The sequence below is a fragment of the Marmota flaviventris genome, chromosome 9 (assembly GCF_047511675.1).
Source record: "Marmota flaviventris isolate mMarFla1 chromosome 9, mMarFla1.hap1, whole genome shotgun sequence".
NCBI classification, from domain to species: domain Eukaryota; kingdom Metazoa; phylum Chordata; class Mammalia; order Rodentia; family Sciuridae; genus Marmota; species Marmota flaviventris.
In genome coordinates, this window is record NC_092506.1 from 15,663,949 (window position 1) to 15,681,344 (window position 17,396).

The following is a 17,396-nucleotide window of genomic DNA, read 5'->3' on the forward strand; positions in this document are numbered from 1 at the left end:
AAGATGCTGGTAGGATTTCCCCTTCTTCTACTGTTTTCTCTTTGCTTTCCACTATACAAAGTCTAATCTGGGACAGAAAAGATCCATTCTTTATAGGACATATCAGGGCACATACAGGATTGCCTGGAGCCCTTAGTTTGGGCAATGATTTAGCAGATAAAACTACACATGACATACATATTTTCTCTACACTAGAAGAAGCTATAAATTTTCATAAAAAGTTCCATGTCAATGCTAATACTTTACAAAAGCGTTTTAAAATAACTAAGGAACAAGCTAGACAAATAATAAAACAATGTCAAAATTGTGTGACCTTTTTACCACAAGTTAATCTTGGAGTCAATCCTAGAGGATTGATACCTAACCATATTTGGCAGATGGACGTCACACACTTGCCAGAATTTGGAAAATTAAAATATTTGCATGTTACAGTTGATACTTCTTCTGGATTTTTGATGGGCTCCCTTCATGCCGGAGAAAAAACTAAAGATGTTATAGCTCATTGCTTACAAAATTTTGCCACTGTGGGTGTTCCAAAACAGTTAAAAACAGATAATGCCCCTGGTTATACTTCTACCTCTTTTAAACAATTTTGCTCAACATTTGGCATTACTCATATAACAGGAATCCCATACAATCCACAGGGACAAGGCATAGTTGAAAGAGCTCATCAAACTATTAAAGTGTACTTATTAAAGCAAAAAGAAGGAATTGGGAAGGGGTATATATTCCCCAAAGATAAACTTAAAATAACCCTTTTTACTCTAAACTTTTTAAATTTGGATTCATCAGGACTTAGTGCTGCGGAAAGGCATATGTGTCCAAAAAATGTACATAAGCCCAAGGTACTTTGGAAGGATATTCTAACAGGACAATGGAAAGGTCCTGACCCAGTAATTGTCTGGAGTCGGGGGTCTGTTTGTGTGTTTCCACAGGGAGAACAGCAGCCGATTTGGATTCCAGAGAGATTAACCAAGGTCCTGACCCAGTGATTGTCTGGAGTCGGGGGTCTGTTTATGTGTTTCCACAGGGAGAACAGCAGCCGATTTGGATTCCAGAAAGATTAACTAAAGCGATTTCTACAGACCAAAAAGAAGATGATTTGGCTCAAATCCATAACAACTGATATCCAAAACTCCAGTTTGGCTATTCTTACATCTGCAACAGAACCAGGATGCTTTTTTCAATATCTATTTTATTATTGCCCTTTGCCATATCATGAAGTTCTATTTTGTTTTTTGAGCTCATACAGACCTAGGTTAATGTTTTGCTGATCAGTTCTATTTTTTGACTATAGAGTTTTTAAACATTGCAATGGAGATTTCACCTGTAAAAAGTTATAAGGCCTTTACTATAATGTTATGTGTTGTATGTATTATGTTATGTGTGCACACTTGTGTTTTGTGTTATATGTACATATGTCCATATATCATATATGATGAGCGCTCATGATAAAATGGATCCAAATATTTTTTTTTCACGTGATTTATATGGTTTAATTTATATTGGGTAAACAACTGTTGAGGATTGTTTTAATATGTAAACAAAAAAGAAGGTTAACAGATCTGTTTGTTTACTTTCACCTTTCCTTTTCATTATATTTAATAATTCTCTTAAAGACAATGTAAATTGTTAAGAAAATTGTTTTCTTTTAGTGCCTTCTGTAATGTTACATAATTTTTTCTTTAGCCATTATTGCCAGAATTCCTATCTTCATCCCAGTGCCGGTGAAGACAATGTAAATTGTTAAGAAAATTGTTTTCTTTTAGTGCCTTCTGTAATGTTACATAATTTTTTCTTTAGCCATTATTGCCAGAATTCCTATCTTCATCCCAGTGCTGGTGAAGTCAAAGATAAAACCAATCTACACCTTCTACAATAGCCATCACTGAACTGCTTGCAGAACTTGCCTGGACACATTGTGAGCTCACCTGTATGCATTTTGAACTATCTGTTGGTGCAGCGACTGGTGGTAGTGTTGGGGTATTTTTGCTGATGATGTCACCGGTGGTACAATTTTTCAAAGGAGCCCTCAATTGGCTTAATGTCATGGCATTTTGCATCCTCCTCTACTAGTGATGGTCTAAAATTTGGGGGCCAACAGAGGTGAGGCAAAGAACCTCACCCCCCCACTGGTGCAAAGGCCTATCCACAAGTATAGCTGTATGCTGGACCGGTAGTCAGTGACGGGTATGATCCAATTGCAGTGGTACCAACCTAAGACAGGAGGCTGACGCCTAGAGGTCAGTTCATCCGATGACGGGTAAGGACCATATGTTGAATTGGACTGCCTAACAGGCACGGTCCCTAAGCCACATGCTTGTTGTTTAAACAGAGAGGGGGAGATGTTGAGAGCCACAGCCGAAGGGGCCCCAGCAAACTTCCAGCTGCCAGCAATCCAGCTGCCGGCTGATGATTGGCTCACAGTGGCCCCAGCAACATCTAGCTGATTGGCTCCTCGGCCCCAGCAACATCTAGCTGATTGGCTCCTCTGCGGTGATGCTCATTGGACTGTTTCCCTGCCCTTTCAGACCACGGAGCTGCTCATTGGGGGACTTTTTTGGCTCTGCCCACGTGACCCAGCCAATCGGCCTCAAGAGCAGGAGGATTGTGGGAGGTGGGGAGAAGCTTGTGGGGGGAGAGAGAGGCTTGTAAAAAGCCGGTGGTGGCAGTTGAGGCTCTGAGGATTTTTCCTGAGGAGCTGTTTTGTTTGGTGTGTGGTTCTAAAAATAAAGTTAGTTTCTTTTGACAAGTGGCTCCTGATTGTGCCCAGCCAGACTGCGGCAACAAAGTGCCAGGGACTAATTAGGATTGAAAGAGAAAAATTAAGGCCTCTGAGGACTGAAAGGATGTCAATATGTGACGTTGAAAAAGTATTCATATGTTTAATTCTTTAAGACAGATGGGATCAAAGAGATCCAGTGAAAATAAGCATTTGGTTAAAGGCAAAACTCAGAACAACAACAACAACAACAACAACAACAAACCACACTAATACTTGCACAGCTAGTTAACTAGAACTGCATTAGACTATAACTCTTTTTGTTAGACTGAATGGTTACTGATTTTGTGTTTGGGAGTCAATTTAAAACAATAATACTGTAACTGTAAGCATAACACACTCCATGTTGCCAATGCATGTCTTCTAACTTTATCCCCAAGAACCTGGCACATACCACGTGCTTATAAGTTTTGCTAACGTGACAGGATGGATCCCAGAACAAACAGAATCATCCTTCACTCCAAGCCCATTCACTATAATTTTCACTACATTTTCTCTGACTTTGAGAGTACACACATTTTCAACATTTGAACCTGGCATTTCTTCTGACACTGGGAAAAAAATATATATATGCTTTAGGGTGGCTAACTAATCCCCCCTCCCCATAAAGTCCCGCCTCATAATAATTTAAGTAAAAGCTAGTACCTCTTACTTGGATGTCTTTAAAAATATTAATTTAACTTATATTTATTTCAGATCATAGAGTCATAAAAATTCCTTTAGAATTCAAGATGTAATCAGCAAAGGGAGGGTAACATGGATGATGTTTATTGAGGAGTTGTTTGCATTTGTGTTCCCTGCCACCACCTCTGTGCCACTATTGTTTACCTCTGACAAAACCAGATTTTTTCATTTTTTGGTTTTATTGAGGTTTTCTCCCAACCAGCTGTTTGAATGCAGCTTTCACATCCTTGTTCCGTAAACTGTAGATCAAGGGGTTCAACATGGGGATGATGATGGTGTAGAACACAGAGGCCCACTTGTCTTGGTCCAGGGAGTAGCTGGATGTCGGCCTCAGATACATAAACATGACTGTGCCATAGAAGAGGGTGACACCAGTAAGGTGGGACCCACAGGTGGAGAAAGCCTTAAAGCGGCCTTCCGCGGAGCGCATTCTGATGATGGCCATGAGGATGAAGGCATAGGAGATGACAATGATGAGGATGGTACTGAACTCGATGAAGCCGCACAGACTGAACAGCAGTATCTCACTGACATAGGTGTCTGAGCAAGAGAGGGCCAGGAGTGGTGGGATTTCACAGAAGAAATGGTTGATGATGTTGGAACCGCAGTAATTGAGGCTGAATGTGAGTGAAGTGTGGGCTACTAAGCTCATGAGTCCAGCCAGGTAAGAGCCCAGCATGAGAGCCAAACAGACCCTCTTGGACATGAGAGTGCTGTAGTGGAGGGGTCGACAGATGGCCACAAAGCGGTCATAGGCCATGGCCGCCAGGACATAGCACTCGGCATCCACAAAACCTACAAAGAAAGCAAACTGTGTGGCACAACTGGAGAAGGAGATGACTTTGTGCTTTGTCAGGAAGTCAGCCAGCATCCTGGGGGCAATGGCTGTGGAGTAGCCCAGGTCAACAAAAGAGAGGTTGCAGAGGAAAATATACATGGGTGTGTGAAGCTGAGTATCTGATATGATCAGAATAATCATACCAACATTCCCCACCACATTGACCAGGTAGACAATGAGAAAGACCACAAAGAAGATCATCTGTAGCTGAGGGTTTTGAGTGATGCCCATAAAGATGAACTCTGTCACTGATGAGTGGTTTTCTTTATCCATTGCTCTGATTATATATGTATCTGGATTGGTTTATTGGTGAATATAGTAATTTCCTGTACTGGAAATATTCAAACCAAAGATAAGCAAAAATATGCTTGAGAAGTTATATGTATTTCTGTAATAAACGCAGGCATTGTGTGAGGTGAATCTCAAAAACTCCTTCCACTAACTAGATTCCATGAATGGTGGGATGACTGAAGTGACTTGGGTGAAGGTGACGGTTCTGTCTTCTCCTGGTGTCCACACGATGGGAAAAAATGTTAGCTTCTTGGGAATGGTGAGTTCTGCTTCTCCAATGATCTTGGTGCTCTGAAGTCACTTATCCCTTGACACCTGATGTTTGATGTGGCCAAGGCAATTATCCATCATCAGTTTTGAGTGTTCCTTCAGTCTTTCTAAAACAAAGCAAACATAAATGTAGACAATACATGCACATTAATTCTCCTTGCAGATAAGGATAAAGAGGGAAATGGAAGACTCAGAGATCTCAACGCATAACATATCAGAAGCACAGAAAAGAAGGTGAAATACTTGGTGAAGAGGGTCAGGTGCAGACGATAAAGTGGTGAAAAAGAATGATTTTTAGAATGCTAGGACCTTCTGAGTATTCATTATAGGCCCAAACTTTACTGAGTGTTTTATAAGTGTGACATCATTTCATCCTGACAACTGTTATATAAAAAGAACAAGGCTATATATTAAACAATTTAAACAATCAACAGACAGATCATAGCAGAACTGGGCCTGACTCCAGAGTCCATTATTACCTTCTGAGTGTATATGATTTCGTGAAAGGTAAATCTGTTTTTGTGCCTGCCTTTCTTGTCCTATCTGTCATGCATGGGACGAAACTTAATCTTTGTTTGTTTGTTTATTTATTTACTTATTTATTTATTTATTTACTTACTTACTTTTAGAAGTCCTCCAGGGTAAGGTATGGGACTTAATCAGGTGAAGACACAGATGTGTCTCTGGATAATTCTATTGCTTAACCAATAGCCATGACACAACTGACCTCATAGTTAAGAGAGTAGGGCTGCCACTCAGCGGAAATAGAGAAAGCATTGTTGAATTCAGAGGTCATACAGGAGCATACATTTGTGAAGTTTTTCTTCCATTTGTTGGATGAGCATGTACTCAATTGAAAATGTGAGGACTGTTGGCAAAACCAAACCAACCAAGCAGCCACACATACAAACAAAAAAGACAAACATAGGTAATTTTAAAGTAAGTAGCACCTATGAGTTATAAAGGGAGAAGACAGACTGCACTTGCTTTAATTGGTTTACTGTTCAGGAAAGAAAAGGAATCAGAGAAGGTGCAATATGTCATGCACGGGCTATAGACATTCATGATGAATTATTCTAAATCCTGGGATTTATAAACGCTGAAAACTCTTAACCCTAGCTTTCACTTTCTCTACAGAATATAAGTAATCACATCAAATGAAGAGATTTTTCTTCACCATTTTCTGTCCCATGTTGGCAGATACTTTTACAATTTTTATAAATCAAACATGTTTATGCCAACTTGATATTCAGCCATTAGAAAAGAAAACCTGGAAACAGCCTACATGCTCACCGAGAGATGCTTGTATTCATAAAATGGAACAAACCACTCAACAATTGAAAGGAGCCATGTATTGCTACATCTGTCATGGTGGATGAGTCTTAACCTAATTAGGCTGAGAGACAAAAAAATAACACAAAAAAGAGAACACCTGTTTCCATTCATAAAAATCTAGAAAATTCAAGAGAGTCAATAGTGGCAGAAGAAAGCTGATCAGTGATTGTGGTTGTAGAGGTGTGTGAGAGGTGTATGGGGGAAGGAAAGGAAAAGGTCCAAGAAAACTTTGGGTGTGTGATGAATTTGTTTATAGTATTCTTTCTGATGATATTTCACTTATTCATACATGCACTAAAACATACCATATTTTATTTTTCAATACATTCTATTTATTTTGTCAGTCATACTTTGATACAGCTGGCTGAAAAGATAGAGTACTTGTCCTACTCCAGCTCAACTCATTACTACTACATGTGAATACATACATTATTTCATAAGTTAGGTTCATTGTGAAACAGAAACATGCTGAGGGGACTTTACACTGTGAGCTAGTTGTAGAGTCAGCATTTAATCTGGGACTGCCAGTTTCCCATAGGATGGTATTTTCATTTTTTACCCTGATGCTTCACATAGGAAATTAAAAGCAACCCACCAGGAATAGTGACACAATGTCCACCACTTGTTAGCATGCCCATCCACTTCAGGAAGTGGAAAGCAATCCTGTAGTTGAAAATAGAAGCCGGCTGTAGAGTTTTATATATAAGGAAGCAGAGTCATACCTCAATCTCTACAATGTGGGCTTATACCAGACTTCAGAATTGAGAGTTAGAGAATCCTTGCAAGAACACAGCAACAGCAATCAAGAGTCTGACCCACAGCTGGGTATATGCCACTCAATTCACATCACTCAGTTGGAAATGTGATTAGAGGTCAGGTAGGTATGAGAAGTTTCACCAATTGACAAAATCACTTGCCTGCTGTCTTTTGTAGTGGTCAGACAAATGTACTGTATGTCATTCTCAGCTACTATTGCTTCCACCACAGTGCTTATCTTCTTGGAGTATATTGGATTTTCATTGGATATTTGGGGTTAATACACTCACCTTAATACTTTTCTGAAAAATTGGTTAAACTATGTATAAGTGCTGGATTCAGTGGCTGTCATGTGGCAAGTGCTTAATGCAGTTGGCCATGGTGTGTAAATATTGATGTTTTAATTTAGTAGATGAGTGCACTTATAACTCTAAAATATATCAAGTGCTTATTTCATAGAGCTAATGCATCAGGGAATCGTTATCCTTTAGGGAGAAATGATTTTAATTCTATAGCCTTTCTACTATATGGAAAATAAAACAAGTAGAAACTAGGTTATAAGAGCCAAACTCAGCACTTAATAAGAAAAAACTTTATGACTCTTAAAGTCTGGATATTAAGAAAATGAATATGCTCCATTTTTAACAACGTACTGAACTATTTAACAAGACACTAGAAAAGCAGTACATTTGGAGCAAATACATTTTATATTTCTATGTATCACCTGAGTTTGCAAATTTATATAAAAAGAATACTATAGGAAGTGTCTGGAGACTCTAGTTTTAGTTCTACTTTTCAGTAATGGGTTTTGGTGAATTGCTGCATTAAATACAGATTGTGGCTTTGTTAATTAGATTGGGTGGAGAACATCAATCACCCAAGACCCTCCAATTCTAGCATTTTATGAATTCAGATTTTTGAGATAACTGAAAACCAAACCCATGGCCTATGTCTCTTTCTGAAATCTTAAAATGGCAGGAACCATGGTGTCAAGTAGAACCTGTGCTCAGAGAAGCATCAGGCAGTGTAATATTGCATCCCAAATAGATCACGTCTCTTTCCTCTTCTGTCTCAACTGTGGTCTGACCTGTTTTCCACTTGTTGTTGGTGAGAGGATGAAAGTCTCCTCTTCTTTGATGAGAAGCACTGAACAAATATTCTGAGAATAATCCAAAAATGGTGAATCACCCTGGCAGCTGGTTCAGCTTCCTACTCCTCCCATCCTTGATCATGAGTGCAGGGCAAATTTATGTCTCTGAGTAACAGATAATTTCCCGGAAGAAATATGATGAAAGGATTGTCTGCATTCATGGGGGACTCAAAGATTTGTTGAACTGTCATTCCCTAAGGAATCTCCCTCTCTTCCTCTAGTCTTAATGATAAACACAGGGATTCATTTTTCAAGACTCTTGAGTGACGATTGAATCCAATGTAAGAACTACCTGGGCTTTTGTCCAGCCTAAAGATGTCTAGAGGGTGTGATTTTGGGAATGACTAAGGTCTCTCTGCTCATGCTAAAAGTCCTTTGAAAGAGGATGATACTTTTCATGTCCTACAGGATGAAATTAACATATTACTATAATGGTTGGTTAAAGAAAAATAACTAAAGATTGAATTCTACTTGGAATCAATAAGAGAGGGACGCAAGAAATCTCTGGAAGGTATTGAATGTGTCCATTAACACTGTTGAGCTGATCGTGCCATGGGGATTTGCGTCTATCTAAGCCCATCAAATTGTACACACTGACTATGTGCAGTTCTTTGAAGTTTATTAATTATACATTGATACAAGTGTTTTAAAAATCACTTCAAGTAACACAAAGCCCAACAGAAGTTTTTTTTGGAAATCCCAGCATTTACTATGAAGAAAATGAAGGATACATCAAAAACCACTCCTTTAGAGTTCAGTATACCTGCCACTGTGGATATAGTCATGTGTCTTTGTTCACTTTCAGTGAAAGAGTTATTTTCCATTTTCTTTCCTTTTTTACATGAAAGAAACTGGGTGCTTCCTTTGGCAAAAAGAACTTTAAGATCCCAGGTTGGAGCAGATTAAAGAGCTTCCTTATTTTCATTTTTCAGTTAAAAAGCAATGCTTATTTTACTAAGTAACTAATTAGGCTCAACTACACAATGAAAAAAAAGGCAGATGATTGCACATATATGAAAAAAAAAAAACTCCATAAATGTAACTTAAAAATTCGGGCTGATGTAAGTTTACCCTAGAAGTACCCAAAGTAGTCTTGCAACATTCTAGCTCAGGATGTAAATTTCCAAAAGGATGAAAGTGCTTGGTAAAGCTCAAAACCATTTTCTCCCTCGAGTTACTTAGTAAATGCATCCACAACAAGTTTGTTTTATATAAACTTAATTCAACAATATTCCATGTTAATAGTTAGAATGTTTGAATGTGTAAAAGTAGCTATAAGGCTGATACTAGATAATTCTATCAACTGCAAATATAACTAGTGGGATATTTGACAATCTTCTTTTAAGTTCTAGGCACCTGATATCAAATAACTCTTCTCAACCAAGAGGAGATGTAGTGCACTAAGTGTGACTCCAGCCACTCTACTTCCCCCTCCTAAGACCTTTGATTCACTCTTTCTCCCAGCAACCAGCCTCTACCAGACTCTAGCACATGCTGCTACAGAGTTAGCCAGTTTTCCCCAGAGGAAATGAAATGTGTTGTTAGTGATTGTAGTTTATGTGTTATTCATATGTAAATGAGAAGGTATATTTAGTATCCTTTTTTGGTATTTTGGGGCTGCAGCAACCAAAATGTTTAGTGGTGCACATTCTGGAGTAAGGATAAACTGTGTCTGAATCTTAGCTCTGATCCAAATCAACTATTTGAACAAATTGCATTTCTAAGTGCTGCTTGACTTACCTGGGATAGGAGTGAGGAGATGCCTGTGTTTAGGGGGACACTCAGCAAGTAGCACATGTATAGTAAATATTAGTAGTTTTTATCATTTGTCTCTGGTTTCTCCTACTGATGACCAGGCAGAGGACTGGATGAACAAGTTCTCACCTTCATTAATAATCGATATGAATGCCTAAGCTTCTCTAGAGTGAAGATCACACCTTTATTAGTCAGCATTATCTCTGTTAGTTATAAGTTCTTATTGTCTGGTCACTGGATTTAGGGTCCCATGGTTTTTATTTTATTTTATTTTTAATATTTTTAGTTGTTGATGGAACTTTATCTATTTGTATGTGGTGCTGAGAGTCGACCCAGTGCCTCACACATGCTAGGCAAATGCGCTACCACTGAGCCACAACCTCAGCCACTTTATTTTGCTTTTATTGATACTTCTTATGTTATTCTACATAAGATTGGGATTCATTTTGACATAATGATAAAGGTATAGAATATAATTTGCTCCCATTCAACCCTCAGTATTTCCCCTCTCTCTCCCCTTGTCCTCTGCCTCCTCCTCTGCTCCTTTCCATACATTCTACTGATCTTTTTGATATTTACATTTTTTTAAGTTTATTAGTTTCTTGGGAATGTATAAGATGGTGGGATTCACTGTGGCATATTCATTTATGTACATAGGAAAGCTAGGTTTATTCCACTGTTCTCTTATCCTTTTTGATATGTGGAAGCTAGTCAAAATAAGGGGTAGAAGGGGGAGAGACAAAGAGAGAGACAGAGAGAAGGGAGAGGAAAAAGAAAGGAGAGGATCTCATGGTTCTTAATAAAAATTCATAGTGACTTCACTGTCTGTAATCTATTCCTATAGATCCATTATTTGAAAAATCCTATATCCAGTGTGAACTTTTTAAATGTTCCATGGAGATCATATTTCATGCTAACTTTTGAATGATACCCATCCTATTGTCAAGGAGCTATAGCATCATCTTCTGCCTCCTTGAAAACACTCAAGCTAAGATAGAAATGAGCTATATTCTTACTCCAAAGCCCTTTTGGATGTCCTGCTTCATAGCCTGGGACTAACTGTGTCCCACTATCCATTCCACATTTGACCCAGTTCCTGCTTTGTAGTCCACAGCATTAGTTCACCACTCTGATGTTACGGAAGCTTCCAATGTGCTGTGTTTCTTACGCTCACTTCTTAGTGTTATGTGATGTCTTCCAGCCCCACCCATACTCCAATTGTACAAACTTTAATCCAATTTAATTTATGTCAGTTTGTTCCCAAGGAACAACTAATGATGTTGCTCCCATACTTAGATGGGAATTATTTGTTATTTTAGCAACTCTTCATTTTTTGCCAGTTACATTTCATGCTCAGCATTGAGAGGACCTTATTGTACTTTCACTATAAGGCATCAATAAAACAAATAAACAAACACTGGGGATTAAGATTTAACCAAAATCATGCAAATATTTCTCCTCTGAATTGTGGAGATAAACAATACCTCTTTTTAGTATTTGAGTTCTTCATTTACTGCAGATTTCATTAATTAAATGATGCTGAAATAAAGTAATCTTCTCAAAGTAGCCTAAATGATATAAATAATTATTAGATGTTGATCAATTTATGTCAGACCTTGAGCCCCTTATATAGAAGATGTATTTTGAGGATGGAGTTTCTTGTGCATCTCAATCCTGGCTATGGGGACTGATGACTAGTTCTTGCTCTGGAAAGTGTGCAGGAGTGTGTTAGGGTTAGGGAAAATCATTGATTATCTACATATATTTGATGTAGCAAATCACATTCATTATTCAATCTCTGGTCACCCGAGTCATTAGAAATGAAAATGCTTAGGTGCAGAGATTAGTGAAATACATGATTTCACAATCTTGATTCCACAGACCTAGGATTCCAAGCCCCAAATAGGCCTCTTCTCTTATCCTTCCTCTAATGCCTCCTCCGCTGAGCTCCCTAGCCATTTTCCAGGTCACCTAAGTTCTCATATGCAGTCAGCCTCCTTATAGAAAGGATACCCCACTGTAGAGCGAAACTGCAACTTTGAGAACTCTTAATTCTTCCCAAGGGAGCTTATCAGGGGAGACAGAAGACAGTTGCATAATGGCTCAAAATTTATTCTCCTCTGTGCTCATATATCCTGAGGGTAAAGGAGAAATATATGAAAGGGATATGTGATTTCCTTAATTTAAAAGGGGAAAGTAAGTAGAATACAATGAGGAAACCTAAGGGACACAGTCCCCAGAGACCAAAGAATAAGAAATATATCCTATTTAAATGAGCTAGGATGTTTATTCTAGAGTCTCTTCGGAAGACTCTATTACTGGAAATATCTGTGAAAGGAATGGTAGCCTCACTGTAATGTGTAATGATGAACTTAGGATTTTGAAAGGTACTTTATTTTGATATAATAAATTGGATTACTTAATTTTCAGAAAAAGTAAAAAGAAGAAGAAGGAGGAGGAGGAGGAGGAGGAGGAGGAACCTCTCTACCACTGCTGAACACAGAGTAGTTTTGGTGTCCTTCTGTAATGCGTGGTCTCTAAGTCCATTCTAACTCTGCATCCTGGTTACCTTGGGACCTTGGCAGTCAGCATATTCTCTAAGAAGGTATCATGTGTTATTTTTAAATTTTTTTTTCATGAATTTAGGCGTAGAAGAGAAACAAGCAAAGGAGTAAACTAATGCTCAAGCAGATACAAAAGGTAAGGAAAGGATATAAAGAGTCCTGTTCATTTAACTAAAGAAAAATCCATTTTGCTATTCATTTCCTTAATTGTCCTTTGACCCAAAGTTCCCGAAGCACTGAGAGGCTAAATATATACATTAAATAAGTGCTACAACCATTTTTATTGATAAGAGATTTGTACATCTTTAGGATAAATATAAGCAGCAAATATTATGATTGATAAAGACTTTTTATCCACCAGAAATATCTCAGGAAATTTAAAAAGTTTATTTTCAGAAAGCTCTTAGAAAGAAATGAAAAACCCAGATTATTTCTCTTTGGGCTAGAAGTTTAGCTGCAAAATCTCAAGAGCACGAAGGAGAATATCTTAGAGGAACAGAAAAGAATTTTTTTTTTCAAAATTGTGAGGAGTTGAAAGCATGTAATTCACACCATAAATGTAAAATAAATCATGTTTTGCTAATAATAAATATTAATAAAAGTGAATTTTAGGAAAGATAATTTTCAGCAATAATACTCAGTTTTTCATGAGAAGATATGACTTACTAAAGTAATTAAATGTATTCTGGCCTATTAATGAAAAAAAAGTTATATCATCACATAGAATATGTATTAATGCCCAATCTATTATTGACAGTAAGTCTAAATAATCTCAAATGTTAAGGACATGAGATTTACATTGGTGAGTATAAATTTGGACTCTATTAGTCAAACTTTGATTCTCTGCAACTTAATTTTTGTATCTTACATTTCTACTCTGCAAAAGGAGAGAATTGTATTGCCTATTCTATAGGATTTAAATAAATTAATACAGAAAGAAACAGCACACTGCTTGCACAGCACAAGAAATCATCAAACAAAAAAACTTTAAAAATTTTAATATTAGTTATTTTTCACCTATCATTGCTTTATTAGTATGGCTAGGATATTTAAGTGTTTTTTATTGTTGATGTTGTTAGATTTATATTCTTAGGGACACTTACTGTTTGGAGAAGTAGAGAAAGAAAATCTGTGTCTTTTTTCCCTCCTTACTTCTAGAGAAGCTGCTTTTGAAGTTCAAATATCAAGATCACTTTGGAAGTGTTATGCTGTAAAAAGATGAGATTTTAACATGGCTTAGGTTACTGAGTACATCTCAGTAGAAACTACATTGAGCAGAGCATCAGGAGACACTTGTTGTGTGGCCGTGTCTGTACCTGTGGAATCATCTCCTTCCCACTCTTTCTCCCACCTTGGTTTAGTAGACTCTTATCTCCATTGTGAGCACAGTATTGAGTAATGTTGTTCCCGTGTATTAATTTTAGACAGTACTAAATAATTACTTCTCTGGCTGATAAATGATTTAGTACTTTGTCTTACCTTTTGAGTCAAATTTTGATGGCAAGCCTGGCACAGTTTAATCTCCTGTTTAAAAATCTGAGGTCATGATAGGGATGCAGGCTTTGAGTGAAAGAATTGAAGAAGAATTTCATCGATAGGTGATACCCAAAAACTTACTTGGAAGATTTAGGCTGGCATCACTTTTTAGTTTTCTTTTTTCCCCTATATCTGGCTTCATTACAGTTTTCAAAGAATAAGTCTTATTTCCATTTAAATAACTTGGTGTCAAATTATTCCCCTAATTTAGTATGGTGACTAGAAAGTTTCATGTTTGACTTCTGGTGTTTTCTAATTCTGTTGGTTGGTTAAAATTGCTATTAGTTAAATTTATTTTTAACTGATAGATTAAGCATAAGAATTGTGTATTTTAATTGGGTACCATGTGATATATTTATACATGTTTACATTGTATTATGCTTAAGCCAGGTTAAACATATCTGGCTCTTCAACAGGTACATTAATATGATTAAAATATTTAAAAATTATCCCTACGTTTTGAAATGTATACCAGATGACCTTGATCTACACACTCAACTTACTATGGTATAGGTTCTATTTTGATGTTGTGGATCTGATCATTAACAGGTAAATATATTTGAGTGGAATATATAAATTCTAAAAGAATTTATATATAATTATGTAATTATAAACTATGATTATTTTCTTCAGTGATATTTATTCATTTTTACTACCTGATTTTCTAATTACTAAATTGAATTATTAAAAATTTCTAAAATTTTAACTGAATCCTTTTTGCCTTGAACATGCTGATTTGGAAAGCTAATAGTGACATTAGAACCATATTGGCTATATGGGATATCCTCCATTTTCTTCTGGTCATAAAATTTTAAAGCACCCCCTCCTTGGGACCAAGTACTATTGACTAATAATGCTAACTTTCAATGTATTTAATTTATTTTCTTTGTACTACAAAGGAATATTCACTGGTCTAAATTTATTCTGTCTTCTTTCCAGAAGTGGTATAGAGAATATAAATTTATCAATTAATTTAAATTAATTACATAAATAATACAGTTATTTCTTAAGATTGTTTAATCTAATGGGCATGGTAGCATATGCCTGTAGTCCCACTAACACTGGAGGCTAAGACAGAAGTATTGCAAGTTCAAAGCCAGCCTCAATAACTTAGCAAGCCCTGAGCAACTTAGGGGGATCCTATCTCAATATAAAAAAATAAAACACACTGGGGATGTGACTCAGTGGTTAAATTCCCCTAGGCTTAATCCCTGGTACAATATATATTAATTCATTAACATATTAATCTTTTTTAATAGTTAAAGAAAAGCAATCATAATTAATGGATACTAGCCACTTGCCTCAGGATGATTAGTAGGCTGCACACCAAGTACAAAGATACAGGTTTTTTTACTTGACATCAAGGCCAACGCACTTGTTTACTGTGCTCTTCACGTTTTACTCTTCTTTTAGAATTTATATATTTCACTCGAATATATTTACAGATGTGCCAGGTATTCATCTGACCAAATGCAGTGTTCCATTGTCTCTCTTATTGCCTTTCAGATGATCAGGCTCATGAAAGAGGTCCAGAGAAGAAATCAAACAGAAGTGACAGAATTTGTCCTCTTGGGACTCTCAGACAATCCCCATCTGCAAGGAGTCCTCTTTGCACTGTTTCTGTCCATCTATGTGGCAACCATGGTGGGTAATCTGGGCATGATTGCAATGATCAAGATGGAGACTCGCCTCCACACCCCCATGTACTTCTTTCTCAGCAGCCTGTCCTTTGTGGATGCCTCTTACTCTTCTTCTGTCACTCCTAAGATGCTGGTGAACCTTGTGGCTGAGAACAAGGCCATTTCTTTTAATGGGTGTGCTGCCCAGTTCTACTTCTTTGGCTCCTTCCTGGGAACTGAGTGCTTCCTGCTGGCCACAATGGCATATGATCGCTATGCAGCCATTTGGAACCCCCTGCTCTATCCAGTTCTCATGTCTAACAGAATTTGTTTCTCATTAGTGGGTACTTGCTTCCTTGCAGGCTTTGGAAATGCAGCCGTCCACACAGGGATGACTTTCAGGTTGTCCTTTTGTGGCTCTAATAGGATCAACCACTTCTACTGTGACACCCCACCCCTGCTCAAACTGTCATGTTCGGATATCCACATCAATGGCATTGTGATCATGGCTTTCTCCAGTTTTATTGTCATCAGCTGTGTTGTGATTGTCCTCATTTCCTACCTGTGCATCCTCATTGCCATACTGAAGATGCGGTCAGTAGAGGGAAGGCACAAGGCCTTTTCTACCTGTGCCTCCCACCTTGTGGCGGTCACCATTTTCTTTGGGACCATTCTCTTCATGTATTTGCGACCCACATCTAGCTACTCAATGGAGCAGGACAAGGTTGTCTCTGTGTTTTATACAGTGGTCATCCCCATGCTGAACCCCCTCATCTATAGTCTGAAAAATAAAGATGTGAAAGAGGCCCTGAGAAAGACCTTACAGAAACACCTACACTAAGGCCACATCTCCCACCCTCTTGCTATGTAAAAAAAAAATATGTATATATATATATATCTCATATGAATTTTATTAGATAATTCTTTAATCTCTTTCTCCATGTTCAAGTAGATGTTATAAAATGAGATATACTTGTTAATCTCCTCGTATTTTAAATTTGTCTACATAGGCCCATAAGATTCATTGACATGTTGGATGATGGTGGTGATTGGTAAAAGTATGAAAACATTTGGAATTGGATGTCATGAGCCCATGTTTTAATTTCAATATTTAACTTTTCTCAATCATGGATTTATAATATATGCATTAGTGTTGTTGTTTGAGGACAAGGCAAACAGACTCTAAGGCAGACATTTGTATAACGGAAGTTTATTGGAGAGCATTCTCAGGAACGATACCTGTATTGGGAGGGAAGCAGGATGGGCAAAAGATGGTGAATTTGGAGGTTGGGGTTGTGGCTCTGTGGTAGATGGTTTGCTTAGCATTTACAGAGCCCTGGGTTCGATCCTCAGCACCACATAAAAAATAAATAAATAAAATAAAGATATTGTGTCCAACTACAACTAAAAATAGATATTTAAAAAAAACCAACAGTTAATGGTGATGAACTACAAAAGAGATCTCAGCCACTCTCCTAAGAAGTGCTGGTGCTGAGTCGATCCTTAGAGCTTTGTGAAACACCATAACTCAAGTGAAGTAATGCCAAATAAGATACATAAAATTCTTATCAGGGAACCACAGCTATAATAGTCAAACATTTTACTAACCTTGTGAAATAAATAAAATATTTGGAAAATTATATATCAATGCACTTGAACTTTTTGTTTCTGCTCCTTCCAAAGTTTCATGTAGTTTTCAATACATGTTAGTCAAATTAAATGGCCTGTTACTTATTTTAGTTGGGTGGGGATGCATTACTGGTGGAACAATGGGACCACAACATTCTTTGATGTAAAGATGGCAAGTCAAAGGAGG

At 37.4% G+C, this 17,396-nt stretch overlaps 2 protein-coding genes across 2 annotated transcripts; one reads left to right on the forward strand and one right to left on the reverse strand.

Annotated features, from left to right (window-relative positions):
- Positions 1-3,644: 3,644 nt before the first annotated feature.
- On the reverse strand, positions 3,645-4,583 carry Or5ar1 (olfactory receptor family 5 subfamily AR member 1). The gene has a single exon (XM_027922710.2). The coding sequence runs from the start codon at positions 4,575-4,577 to the stop codon at positions 3,645-3,647; it is 933 nt and encodes a 310-aa protein (XP_027778511.1). The 5' UTR covers positions 4,578-4,583.
- Positions 4,584-15,467: 10,884 nt separating this feature from the next.
- Or5ap2 (olfactory receptor family 5 subfamily AP member 2) lies at positions 15,468-16,421 on the forward strand. Its single transcript, XM_071616925.1, has one exon. The coding sequence runs from the start codon at positions 15,468-15,470 to the stop codon at positions 16,419-16,421; it is 954 nt and encodes a 317-aa protein (XP_071473026.1).
- The last annotated feature ends 975 nt before the right edge of the window (positions 16,422-17,396 follow it).

Coding starts and splice junctions, on each gene's coding strand:
- Or5ar1 (XM_027922710.2), bottom strand. CDS start 4,577: ATGGATAAAGAAAACCACTCATCAGTGACAGAGTTCATCTTTATGGGC.
- Or5ap2 (XM_071616925.1), top strand. CDS start 15,468: ATGATCAGGCTCATGAAAGAGGTCCAGAGAAGAAATCAAACAGAAGTG.